This window comes from Marmota flaviventris, chromosome 7 (assembly GCF_047511675.1).
Source record: "Marmota flaviventris isolate mMarFla1 chromosome 7, mMarFla1.hap1, whole genome shotgun sequence".
In the NCBI taxonomy this organism is placed as follows: Eukaryota; Metazoa; Chordata; class Mammalia; order Rodentia; family Sciuridae; genus Marmota; species Marmota flaviventris.
Window position 1 is genome coordinate 88,267,939 of NC_092504.1, and position 14,108 is coordinate 88,282,046.

Genomic DNA, 14,108 nt, shown 5'->3' on the forward strand with positions numbered 1-14,108 from the left:
AGACATGACCACTAAATTCAACATGTTATCCCGAACTGAATCCCAGAACAGAAAAAAGACATTCGTGGAAAACTTGGTGAAATTAAAAAAATAAAATAAAAAAATAAATCTAGTTTAGTTGTATTTCACAAACTTAATCTCTTAAAACAAATGACTACCCTAAACATAGAGTGATTTTCCTAAAAAGCAAATCCAATTACTGCTTCCTTGTTTAAAGCTTTCTAATGGTGCCTCTGACTATGGAGAAAAATTCAAATTCTTTAATATGGCCTGTAAGACCTAAGTCCATGTCCTACTCTCTGAAACTTGTGAATACATGAGGTTACTTGGCTAAGGGGAAGTAAGGCTGTAGATGTTATTAGATTCTTAATCAGCTGACTTTAAAATACTGAGATTATCCAGGTGGGCTCATATAATCACAAGACTCCTTAAAAGTAGAAAAGGGAGGCAGAAGAGAGTCAGAGGGAATTCCCAGGGAGATGCAACATTCCGGGCTTTAAACATGGAGAAAATGGGTTGTGTGGGCCAAGGAATGTAAGCAGCTTCTAGAAGTTGGAAAAGGCAAAGACATGGATTCTTCACTAGATCTGCAAAAGTGAATCCAGCCTTGCAGATACCTTGATTTTAGCCCAGTTGGACTTCTAACCCACAAACTATAAATTCATGCTTTAAACCATCAATTTGTGGCAATTTGTTACAGCAGCAAATAGAAAATGAATACAATTTTGTATTCATTCACATTCACTCATATTCATCATCAGCCCTTGCTGATCTGTTTGATCTGCTTAACTCTCCTGCTTCATAGCTCACCACTCCTTCACTTAGTTTTGCTACAACTAAGGATGCTTGCTGACATGCAGGCAAACAGCTGGTAAGCTGGTGAGAAAATGCAAGAGGTTGATCTGGGCAGAATACAGTTTTACTTTGTTAAAGGCTTAAGTGAATATGTGATACTTTCCTGAAACTTGGTTTTTTAAATACACACACACACACACACACACACACACACACACATTCAAAGCTTAATTATTTCAGTAATGCCAATAAAAATGTTAGCACTAAAGTAGTTGCAAATATGGAAAGGCTGAGAATAATAGCTCTATATACATTCTTTTTCTTTTAGCGGAATGCATTATAATTCTTATTACACATATAGAGCACAATTTTTCACATCTGGTTGTATATAAAGTACATTCACACGAATTCATGTCTTCATACATGTACTTTGGATAATAATGTCCATGCTCCCCTCCCTTATACATTCTTATTACACTAGTATTTTCAAGCCAAGCCTTCTCATCTCTGAATCTTTTCTTTCTTTATTTTCTTTTGGTACCAGGGATCAGGGGTGCTTAACCACTAAACCACATCCTCAGCCTTTTTAAATTACCCTTTTTAAATTATTTTATTTAGATAAAGGGTCTAAGTTGTTTGGGGTCTCACTAAGTTGGTAAGACTGGCTTTGAACTCACAATCCTCCTGCCTCACCTCCCAAATTGCTGGGATTACAGGCGTGCACCACCGCATTGGCTTCTCACCTCTGAGTATTCTTATGGGTTCTTACTCTGCAAAGACCCTTCCAAAATTCTCTTTTCCTCCTTCATCTGCCCAACTCTTAACTCATTGTTCAGATTTCAGCTCAGCTCTTCCTTTAGAAAAATATTCTCTAACCCTACAAGTGTATTCTGGCTTAATACTGCTTCAAGACCTGGTTGCTGGCTCAGGAAAACAATTACTATATTTTGAAAATTATCAAGTCTAATAAAAAAAAATCACCAAATATTTCTGCATCTGATACTTACCTCAATGTATCAACAATTCTTACAGAGAAAGAACATGAAACTTTACAAGCATCCATTATGTAAAACAATTTATGTGGCAATACGAAAGCAAATACACAGATCTGAATATTTTTACTTTGGCATTTTATACTTTTTACTCTGTAATAGTACAAGAATAAGAACAATATTTACAGCAAATAGAAATTTACTGTATTTCATTAAAACTAAGGTGTTTTGACTCGGCCACTGGAAAAAGAAAAGTCGTAACTAGGGTGTAGTAGTCTCCTACTGCTTCTGTAACAAATTCCAACAAATTTAGTGGCTTAAAACAACAAAAGTGTATGGGCCAGGGTTGTGGCTCAGTGGTAGAGTGATTGCTTAGCATGTCTGAGGCTCTGGGTTCGGTCCCCAGCACCACATAAAAATAAAAACAAATAAAATAAAGGTATTGTGTCCATCTACAATTGAAAAGAAAAAAAAAAAGTTTATTCTCCTAAGAGTTCTGAAGTGCAGACATCCAAACTGATTTAAGTTCAGATGTGATGGGGTAAAGCCAGTTTCTTCCAGAGAATTCATTCCCTCATCTTCTTCGGTTCTAGTAGTCACCTTTATTCTTTGGCATTTAGCCCCTTCCTCCATCTTCAAATCACCCCGTTCCTGTGATTATATCAGACCCATCCAGAGACAGGACACTCCCCATCTCAAGTTCCTTAATTCACACAGCTGTAAAGTGTTTCAGGGATTAGGACACTGACATATTTGGGGGCCTATTATTCAGCCTACCACATCGGTGTCAATAGGACTTCTACTTCACAGAAAGCAATTTTAAAAAATTTTACTAGCCTAAGGTGCACCCCAATTTCAAAAGTAAAAATGTAGAAAAAGTGTCTTAGAATCAATTAAATAATTGGATTGCATTCACCAAATAGCCTAACACTGTACAAAAAAAAAAAAATTCAGTTTATATATAAAATCTGAATTTTGAATTTTGCATTCATAGTTTCAAATAAAATATGTCAAATAAAAGAAGGAAAGGGATTATCCTAACTCATTATCTACTCCCTGGGACCAATCTGAATTGAGAAATAAAAGGTTTTTAGCAAACAGTCTAGGTACCTTTTCCATGGAATTGTATAGTCAGTCAGCCTGAGTGATAATGTCATGTACCAGCAAGACACAGCCTCTGGTTTTCTATAAGCATCAGTGTCCTCCTCTGCAAAATCAAATAATCACAAAATCTACCCCAAGAATATATCTGCCTCAGTGACATAAACTCTTTTCAGGGGCTAGATTCCCACCAAAGGAATTTGATTCTATTCCTGCTTTAAGCAAATGTGACTTGAAAATTATTAAAACAAGCATTTTATGGAATATCTAGCCATAATACAGAATTTTAAAAGTACAGAATCTCTTTAAATAAATGAGTTTCTTTAGGGCAAAGACAATATGCTACTGTTTAAAAATTTTCAAAACCCTCTAACAGACTGCCCTTTATTCCACTTTCACTTCCCAGTAATTCATGACCAATACAACCAAACTACTTGCTAACACTCCCTACCACACAATTTTCAGCAGCTTTTTTTTTTTTTTTTTGGTTCAAATGAAGTCCAAATCTCTTGGGATAATTTCCAATAACCTCCACCAACAGCCCGAAGATACCTTCAAAAAACTATTCTTTTGTTACTTTCTCATGAACCTTTCTACCTCTCAAAGTACATTCTTTAAATTCCTTGCCTTTGATTCCTATGCATTCTTACCATGACCATTCAAAGTCTGTTCATTATTTTAGACAAGGACCTCTTCCCTTAAGTTTTCCCTACTACAAATTAAGATTGCCACTGGCTAGCCAGGGCATTATTTTATTACTATTTCATCATGTTTTTCCCCGTTTCTATTACTAAGAGTTTTTGACTCACAATCTTAGAAAACTTCAGATCGACTAAAACAACCTTCCTGCAAGTTGCCTGACAAAGGTAAATGGCCTATTAGCAGAAACCTTCCAAGGGTGGTTTTGTGGGAGGAAGGGCTAGAAAATAAAGAAAGGCCCCAAAGAGGGACTGATCCTTAAATACAGTAAGAGGATACCATTCCTGTTAACGGCCAGCCTTCAAAAACAATAATGAAATATGAAGTCAAGTTCACTAATTCAACTGTACCTACTGTATGTTGCTACTTAGGTATATAAAGAAAAATCCACATCATCTCTGCCATTCCAAGAATTTATAGTGTTCTGAGGGAAATGGAATAAGGGGTACTTTCACTGCTAAATACCTATTAGTACTAGGTACCTTAAAAGAGTTTCTCATTTAATGTAATCCTGTCAACAATTTTACAAGGAATGGATCATTATACTCTGAAGCTCAGAGATATTAAGTAGTTTTCTCCCCCAAAACTTAGGCCGAATCAAAGCCTCCAGCTTTTCACTAGTCCACACCTTCTGAATAATTCTGAGAATGCTTAGCTTATTATAAATCATCTCTCTCTAGGGCTGACTATAATAGGATCTCCTCTAACATACTACAGTGCTATGAAGATACCTCCCTCTAGGAAAGTCCACTGAAAACTGGCTTCAAATCTGAGCATCAAACACTTCAGAGTTTACAGATGAATTAGAAAGAGGAAGTTAACTAAAGTACTATTAGTGGCAATGACTGTGGTCTAAAAAAATTATTACAGCTATAATTTCAGAAACCTGAGAGGCAGAGGATGAAAAGATGCTGCAAATAACTAAAGCAACAATATAATAATAAAAAATAAACACAGATTTTAAAACACTTGTTTATAATGGAGTGAATACTTTTTAAATATCTTTGAGATTTCTCTTAATCATTTTAGATGGGGAGAAATTATGTACTCAGATAGCTCCATAACAATGTCCACACCTGTTGTCCCAGTTACTTTAGAGGCTGAGGCAGGAGTATCTCAAGTGAGTTTGAGGCCAGCCTAGGCAACACAGGGAGACCAGCATAGGCAATATGGAAATAAAGTGAAAGCCTATTTTAAAAACAATTCTCTCTCTCTCTCTCTCTCTCTCTCTCTCTCTCTCTCTTATGCGCGCGCGCACACACACACACACACACACACACACACATTGTATAAAACCCTGGAAGAAAATAATGTTCATTAATGTTGAAAAAAAAATACCATGGCAGTATCTTCATGAAGGGACCCCATGTTTCTGGTGAACCGTAAATGCTGACTGGAAACCTGAGACACAGAAGCTGCTCTGATCAAAAGGAACTTAGTTCTGATACAGTATGCAGATCTGTATCAATTTAAATTTTGCATGTGCTTTCAAAGTTGAAGGGGTTCCTATAACTGACAGACCAGATAGTTGTTGTTGAGTGAATGGTTTATTAGCACTTATTATGCCCTTCATAACAAATTCTATTGACTCCCACAGTCTTACTTCTCTTGCATTATCAACAACTAGAATGATAAGACTGCCAGTAGTATCATGGAAAGAGCATATAGAAGAAAAAGGCACATTTTCATTTGAACAAGAGCAAATTTGCTTCCTAAAGGTGAAGTTAAGAAGCAGTGGTGTGTTGGTTCAATCTGGGTATATCTTATCCCCCTAAAATTAGTTAAAAGACCCTTTCAATTCAAGTCAATTGAGAACAATTTTGGAATTACATCATTACCAAGTTTTTCCTCACTTAATCTTCCTATGTTTGAGGATTCATCTTTGGAAGAAATTTCACAAGGCAGAATAAAAGATGAAAAATACTCAACTAATACTTCATGTAGAAAATACAAATAATTCTAAAAGTCTGTATGCTGCTCTATGAAAAACTGAAGAGTAGAAATATAAAAATCTAAGGAAGGAGGCTCAACAGAAAAGATTTCACAGACTCAATGAAGTCAAACCATGTCTTCAAACAAGTTGGGGAAAAGCATATTAGTAGTTCCACTTAGAGAAAAAGTAAAAGTGGTAATAAAGATTCAGTTTTCTGCCTCTCTGTTCCTTACCCTTCCCAAACAATGTCAAAGTTTTTAAAAACAAACTCCTTAGAATCTACTAATAGAAAGGGATCTTGACTTGAAATTAAGAGAACTGGACTTCAATTTACCAATGTTTAAGGACTAACTACAACTTGCTGTTTTTCAGTACTATTTCTGACCCTGAACATAAAGCAAAGAACAAGAGACAGACAAAACTGCTCCTCTCAAAGCTTACATAGGATTTGGTGAAAAATATACCTATCTTAACTTTTCTGGATCTTGATATCATCTGTAAAGTGAGGAAAGTGGACTGTTTTTTCCAATTGTTCAAAAAACAACAGGACTTCCACCTCTTCTTTAACCACACCCAGTTTGGTTTTTTTCTAATTTCTCTCAGTGCTGCACCCAACATTTCCTTTGGAAAAACAAATCTGGTGTTTTGTTTTTTTTTTTTTAATGTTTATTAACATTTCTTGTTTTTTTAAAAAAAAAATCACTCTGCACAGACCACCTTGTATGTTCAGATGTTTGTGGGAATATTCTCCCACCAGCAATTCTCTATTGGACATTAACCGGATGTCCTTAAATCCAACACAATTCTGACACTATCTACCTGAATTTAAGAGTTCAGATGCCACATCTGAAGAGCTCAGTCCCACAAGACTGGTCACTGAACTCAAGGAAATATACTTATCCGTCTGCTATAAAGAATATTATAAAGGACAGAGATGAAGGGCTGGGGAAGAAGCTTAATAGTAAAGTGCTTGCACTTGTGAAACCCTGGGTTCAAGCCCCAGCCTTATAACAGTGGTCTACTTTATGCTTTGAATATAACCCTTGCTGCTCTGCCACTACAATTTACTTTTAAAATGGACAGGTTTCTTTCTCTTCCCCTCTCCCTGCTCCTTCTTAATTTTCCCCCCTCCTAATCTCCAGGGAAACAGGATTATCTTTCTCCCCCACTGTAGGCAGAGTTATCAGTCCCAGAGTACACACTCACCATAATAGGAAGGAGGTAATCCATACTTTGGGGAGGTACCAGCAGGTCTCAGAAATGACCATCTCCCAAATTAACAAGTGAATCACAACTCCAGCAGAGAACATGTGGAAGGTAGCCTTTGAGTCACCTATTTTAAAGCCCCTGTTCCTGCTGATGGACAGAATCATAGCCTTTGGGACAGGAATCCCCTGCTTCTCCTTCGCTAGCAAAGCGATAAGCCTTCTTTTTTCTATTTCTCAAAAATGTTCCCTCGTTATTGGATTGGCATCGGGGGCAGGGAGCGAGCTTTCGGCAACAGCATGGCAAAAAACAGCAATAAAAAAAAAATTTACAACAAAACCCAAAAGTATGAATACAGAAAAACAGCCACATGGAAGAGAAACAGAGCAAAATATTGCGGAGGGAATGCACTGCCACCCTGCCAGCACCTCCATTCCTTCAGCAACAGAGCTCATCAAATCTTATTAAGTTTCTATACAACTTCATCTCCAGCCAGCATCCCAGCCCCTACTCTCCCAGGGTTGGTGGGTAGGGACCAAAAATTCCAACCCTTGGGGCTGGGGCTCAAGGGTATAGAGCACTTGCCTGGCATGTGTGAGGCACTGAGTTCAATTCTCAGCACCGCATACAAATAAATAAAACAAGGGTCTATCAACAACTAAAAAAAAGAAGAAAAAAAATTCCAACACTCTAATCACTTAGTTTTTCTAGTAACCAGTCCCACCTGGAAGCTATCTGGGGCTTCACCCTAAATCACTTTATTAGGTATGACCAATGTATTCACTGTGAGAAACAAAAGATACTCCTATTGCTCAGAAAATTCAAGGGCTTTAGCTCATGACAAGAAGCAGAGACAAAGAGAAAATATATTTCATATTATACCAAGTATTTGAAATAAATTATCTCATTCTGTCTTACATGATGTTTTCAACTCAGACTTCTGACCTATTTCTTTATCACCATGTCTGGAATTCCACAGAGATATATTAAAAGGCAAAGAAGTTGATATAGGATTGAACAATAAACCAGAAACCGAAGTGACTGATGGGCACATTGGCACACATCTATAATCCCAGTGACTGGGGAGACTGAGTCAAAAGGACTGCAAGTTCAAGTCCAGCCTCAGCAATTTAGGGAGACCTCTAAGCAACTTAGTAAGAACACTGTCTCAAAATTTAAAAAAACAAAAGCGAAGGCTGGGGATGTGGCTCAGTCATTGAGCATGCTTGGGTTCAATCTCCAGTACTGCCTCCCCATCCCCAATAAAAAAATAAAGAAAGAAAGAAACCCAAATGACTGCATAAATTTTACCCATTTTCTCTTCCTAAAATTAGCAAACAAAACAAAAAACAGACTTGATCTTGTTGCTTCTCTACTTAAACTAACCCCTTCAACAAAAACCAAAAAGCCAGGCATGGTGGCACCCACCTGTAATCCCAGTGATTTAAGTGGTTGAGGCAGGAGGATTATTAAATAGAACATGTCTCAATAAAAAGTACTGGGAATGTGGCTCAGAGGTTAATTGCCCCTGGGCTCAATCCCCATTATAAAAACAAACAAACAAACAAAACAAAAAAAGTCTGACAATAGTCCTGTATTCCAAATTTCTTACCTAAGGCCTCTCTGTGACCTGGCCTCTTTGAACCACTCCTTTCAGCTTCTATACTTTGCTTTCCTTACCAACCCTCTCCCTTTCTCCCCTCTGTGGCTTTCATTTTCTAAATATGGCCTACACTTTCTAAGTGTCCACTTCCAGACTTTTGTTCAAGCTCTAACCTCTACCTAGAGACTGCCATTCCCTCCTGTCAAATCTCTCAAGGCCAGTCAGAACAAATGTGCATTCAGAACAAATGTACTACACCATTTGAATGTCACCAAAATACAGGTCAAGTTAGGAAAGAAGAGGGATTCTGTCTTATCTTGTGCCCTAACCTTGAGTACCTAAATAATAAGCACACAACAAATACTGAAATGATTGTTGCAACTTCAAAGGAAAGCAAAGATCATAAAATGTAGAAAGCAAGCATCAAGCTATATTTGGCATCAAAACATTGATTTGTTCTTAAAAATTTAACATCCTATTTGGCTGAGTAAATACTTTGGCATCTGAGTGTTCATAAAATTTATAAGGCTACAATAAATATTTGCCACTTTTAAAAATTGTTCATTCAAAATGATAACGTATATTCAAAATCAAGGAAGGACACAATCCTTGAATCACTATTAAACTTGCATTTACAATGTTCTAAAAGACTTGGGACTATTCCTAAATATCCTGTTCTAGTTTCTTCACAAGCAAAGTCGTCTTTAGAAAAAAAACAAAATTTATATTAAGGTTGCAAGAACAAGAACTGCTTATACATAATATTTTTATATACATTCAGAACAAATGTACTACGACATTGTTCACAAATCCCTTTACAGTAAACAATAACTACTGAAAGTAAAACATGTAATCTTGACAATTATGAATGATCTGAAAGACATTAACACTAAACCATCACTTTTGATTATGAAAAATTCAACCTCCGGTTCTCAGGATGGATAAATCTGATGTTTGTAAAGCATCAGTTTTAAAACTTTGATGTTCGCTAAACTGAAAATAAGGTCTAGTAAATTTTCTTTAGCAAATTAAATAAAGTCATCACTTGATGACTACTGATGTAGCTTTGTTCTCTTACCAACACAGAGCACACATATTTGTCCAATGCAGTCAATTACTTTCAAGGTTCTCATCTGACATACTATCAAATCTATAAAGTTCCCCCTCCCCCACTCCTAACCGCGAACACTCCAAATCTCAAGATTAGGGAACAGATTTCCTAGAAATTATGATTTTTCAGCTGAAATTCCTGCATATTCAAAGCCTATGATCTTAGTATGAAAGCGGCTTTCATGCTGTACCGGCTGCTCCCCTATGAAGGCCTTGCCTCAAAGCAGGACCAACCAACTCTGGCACGTTTTTTTTTCTCTGAAAGTGGAGCTAGAATTAAAAAAAAAAATCAAAAGACAGACCGAAAAATATTCGTTTAGATCCGTTTGACACCTGCTCTCTTTCAAACACCACAAGTAAACTCCAAAAGCTTAAGCAGCAGAAGCAACATCAATGACAGATCTTGAGGCCAAACTGGGTCAGGGTTACTGTTACACCCTTTTGTCTACAAACTTGGATATTTACACCCTTTTGTCTACAAACTTGGGTGCAAACTTAAGTTCTCTTCAAGGCAGCCCGCTCCTTGGGACTCGGAAATCAAAGCGATTTTCCTGAGACAGGAAGGGTACAATCCACCCGGCTTGATGACTGCATCAGCCTTCCACAGACCACGCACTCTGCGGCCTGGGCTGCTCGCCGTCTCTCCCAGCCAAGGGGTCGCTCAGGCCAACTCGCCCGCGCCCAGGCTGGGTAGCCCGGGTTCACTCGGTACGTGGACTGCCCCTTTCCCAGGGCGCCGACTCCCCCGCGGCGCTTTAGGGCCTGGGGTCACATTACATAAACACCCGGCCCCGGCTTTCCCAGGCCGACCCCCAACCCCACGCCAGGGCGCCCCTCCCCCCGCGTCCCCACCTCTACCCCCGACCCCCACCACTCCCGCGGCGGCCAGGTCCCCGCGCGGTACCCCCAGCCCAGCGCCTGGCCCCGACCCCTCCCGGCGCAGGCGGCCCCAAAGCGGCCGCGCAGGCCGCCCCGCCGGCGCTAGGCCCCGCGCTCCGCCTGGGCCACCCGGCTCACCGTTCTGGTGGTGCGGCGCCGGGCCGGGGCCTGAGGGCGCGGCGGCTCCCGAGGCGGCGGCTCCGGCGAACTTGGGCGGGATCCGGGCGCTGGCGGCCGGGTGAGGAGACCCGGCGGGGGCCGACATGACGGCGCTGCTGGCGGCGGCGGCTCCGCTTAGGGGAGGTGGGCGGAGGGAAGGGAAGGCGGGGCCGGAGAGGCTAGAGGAAGAGGAAGGAACGCGCCCGGCGTCACCAAGGGAGTCACCCGGGACCGCGACTGGATTGCCCAAGCTCCACCGCGGAGCCCAGCGCCGCCGCTTGACAGCCGCGGGGCGCCGGGATCCTGGCCGGCAGGGCCCAGCCTCGCCCTGCGCCGCGCGGCGGGACTCCCACCTAAGGCCAATCCCCGCACGCGCGGGCCTCGCGCCGCCACAGCGACCCCTGCAGGCGGGAGCCGGGCGAGTCTGGGGTTGCGGGGCCGGCCGGGGCGAGGCTAGAGCCTGGGGGCTGGGGGCTGGGGGCTGGGGACTGGGGACTGGGGCTCGGTTCCACCTGGAGCTGAGGCTGGAGCGGCCGCGGCGGCGGGCCTGGGTCGGGCAGAGCCCAGCAGTGGTATTCGAAGCTGCAGATTGATGTCCTGAGCTTTGAGCAACGCCAAACCCAACGGACACACCCTGCCCTCCAAAGAGGAATCTTGGCTTCGGTTTTGTTTTTATTATTATTATTATTTTATTTTTGTTTTTTATTATTATTATTTTAAATATTTATATTTTAGTTTTAGGTGGACACAATATCTTTATTTTATATTTATGTGGTGCTGGGGATCGAACCCAGTGCCTCACGCATGCTAGACAACCACTCTACCACGGAGCCACAACTCCAGCCTCTTGTTTTTTTATTTTTGATTTTTTCCCTCCTTCATTCCAAATAAAAATACAGCATTCAAGATCTATGTCTGTTGGCAATGTATAATTCCTTGGCAAAGAAAAAGGAAGCATTTCTTTATGATAAACAAGACTCTCCGTAAGAATTTTATTATTCAAAACTTTCCACGGTAACTGTAAAGTATCTAGGGAAGAGGAAGGCAAAAAGAGTAAAGGACAGCTGAAAGACAAAACTTCCATTTATTTACTTATTTACTTATTTATGTATTTATGTTTGCCAAGGATTGGCTGATCCTGTTGATAATTCAGGGAAGCTGCGGCACTCAGAAGCTTGCTTTGTCTATATTAGTGAAATCTTTGAATTGCTCTGGTCTATCCAGCATGCAAACTGGCAAGCCGGGACTACCTTACCAAAGTCATTTTGGCATCTTGGAATCCTCAGGAGGCCACTATCATTCTGTCCTGAAAATGAAATTGCTAAGAAAGATTCCATTCAGAATGGAATCTAGTGAGACGATGTATCTGGACTGATGAGAAGTCTAATTTACCTCAAGATTATGCAAAACATAAAGTGTGTTTTAGTCCCTGGGTAATTCAAAGCTTTCCTTTTGTTATGACTAGTTAATGATGTTGCATACTTCAATGGACCAGAAAAACCACAAATAGGATTTTAGTGGCTGTATTTATACTTTTTAGTTCTAGGTTTTTCTACTACATTATTCTCCATATACCTATATTCCAAAGCCTTTCCAGCTTTCCACAGAAATCTAAGCCTCATTTGAGCAAAAAAAAAGATCGCACTCTGCTTCATCAAGGAGATTACACAATTGAAAGCTTCAACACTACCCAGGGTCCTTTGAATTTGGATTAAAGGCTGCCATTATGAGAGTAAGAGAATAACTAGGCTATGGACTTTGTGCCCCTGGAATGTATCTTCCCAGGTTTGAGAAGCCATAGGTATGTGGAGTTAAGCGCTGAAAGCGCTCTCATGAAGAGGAGGATTGGGACTGTATTTTCATAGATCTCCCGCACAGTTTTTAGCACCTAAGCTGCTTCCAGTTGTCCTGTAATTCACAATAGTATTTTTCTAGCATGTTTATGCCAGTGTTCAGGACATACTATAACAGATAGCATGTACACCAATAACACTTTGGTGTATTGAATATTTTAAGCCAAAGGAATTTGAGAAATGGCAGGTGTAGGAAGGACTCTCTGACTTTTCCCTGAAGTGGTCCAAAAGACCCTCATGTCAGAGTTGACCTCTCTTCATCTAGGAAAAAAAAATGCATCTTCAGCTCTGAAGACAGGAATGCTGAGAGAAGTCTAGGTGAACAGGACTTGCTAGTTGCCCGTTTTTGTTTTCGCACGTTTTTCCACAACTCTTTACTCTTCCTCAAACCTAATGTAAAACACTCATGTTTCATTCTTTCTTCAGGTCTTCATTTTTTTATGAATTTGCATTAAATAAATGTATATCCCTTTCTTTTGTTAGTCTGCCTTTTGTTACAAGGACCCCAGTATGAACCTAGAAAGATAGAAGGAAAAGATATTTCCTCCCTTAACATTTCCTATCACCTCTATGAAAGTATTACTTCACTATCTTGTTAAAGTTCCATAACTGCTAGGCCAAGCGCTGTGGCCTGTAATCCCAGTGGTTTGGGAGGTTGAGACAGAAAGATTGTGATTTCAAAGCCAGCCTCAGCAACTTAGTGAGGACTTAAGCAACTCAAGGAGGCCCTGTCTCTAAATAAAATATAAAAAAGGGCTGGTTCTGTGGTTAAGCACCCCAGGGTTTAATACCTAGTACCAAAAAAAAAAAAAAAAGTTCCATGACTGCTAGGGACAAAGAAAAGGATGAAGAATTGAATGAATACTTGCCATATAGCAGGCATTGGGCTTGTGTGTGTGTGTGTGTGTACATATATATGTGTGTGTGTGTGTGTGTGTGTGTATTTAGTTCTCACAATTATCCTATGGGATATTTTTCTTACCTGCATTTGGCTGGTGAGTAAAAATCATGAACCTGTAATTAACAGAACCAGAGATCAAACCTAGTTCTATTTAGCTTCAATGTTTTTGTTCTACTCACTGCAAACTAGACTGGGTTCATATTTCTCCCCATAGAGTTATGCTAATTATGATATCCTATTTTGTATCTCAAAGGATTTTCAGTTTTACATATTTAGGATTTGTTTCAATATTTTTTGGTTTGATGGATCTCAAACTGTTTGAGATGCAAATTCTCAGGCCCAACCCCAGACCTACTGAATCAGACACTCTGGCGATAGGGCCCAACAACAAGCTCTCCAAGTGATTCTGAAGTACTAGAAAGTGTTGAGAATCATCGCTTCTAAAGAGCAAAGTTAAGCTGAAATTGACTCATTCATTTTGACTTTGTGAGATGATGATCCTTTTTTAAGACATCTCTCCAATCTTTTACAAACCCTTATAAGTGGTATTTTGTACATTTGTGATTACAATGCCATGAGTGCCAAATATGGTAGTTCTTTTGTCACCTTACATGGTTTGATGTGCAGGGCGAATGGAAATGCTGACGCCAAGTCTGTTCAATGGGGCAAAATTGAAATTAATACCTGCCACATAAACAGAAGGGAAATTTTTAATGTGTGTCAAATTGTAACATAGGGCCATGCACAGTGGTGCATGCCTATAATTCCAGCAATAGGAGGATCACGTTAGAAGCCAGCCTCAACAACTTAGCAAAACCCTGTCTCAAAAAAAAAAAAAAGGAAAGAAACAGATATCTCTAATTATCATCCCAACTTA

General features: G+C 40.0%; 1 protein-coding gene across 4 annotated transcripts in view; it reads right to left on the reverse strand.

The window, feature by feature from the left end:
* Sec24b (SEC24 homolog B, COPII coat complex component) overlaps nt 1-10,782 on the reverse strand; it is a 93,422-nt gene extending 82,640 nt beyond the window's left edge. For 2 of the 4 annotated variants that reach the window (XM_071614477.1, XM_027935478.2), the window contains exon 1: nt 10,457-10,782. In XM_071614477.1, the coding sequence (XP_071470578.1) occupies nt 10,457-10,583 (127 nt within the window). In that variant the 5' untranslated portion in view covers nt 10,584-10,782. The remainder of the gene's footprint in view (nt 1-10,456) is intronic. The other 2 variants (XM_071614478.1, XM_027935479.2) reach the window with 1 other exon arrangement.
* Between the last annotated feature and the right edge of the window lie 3,326 nt (nt 10,783-14,108).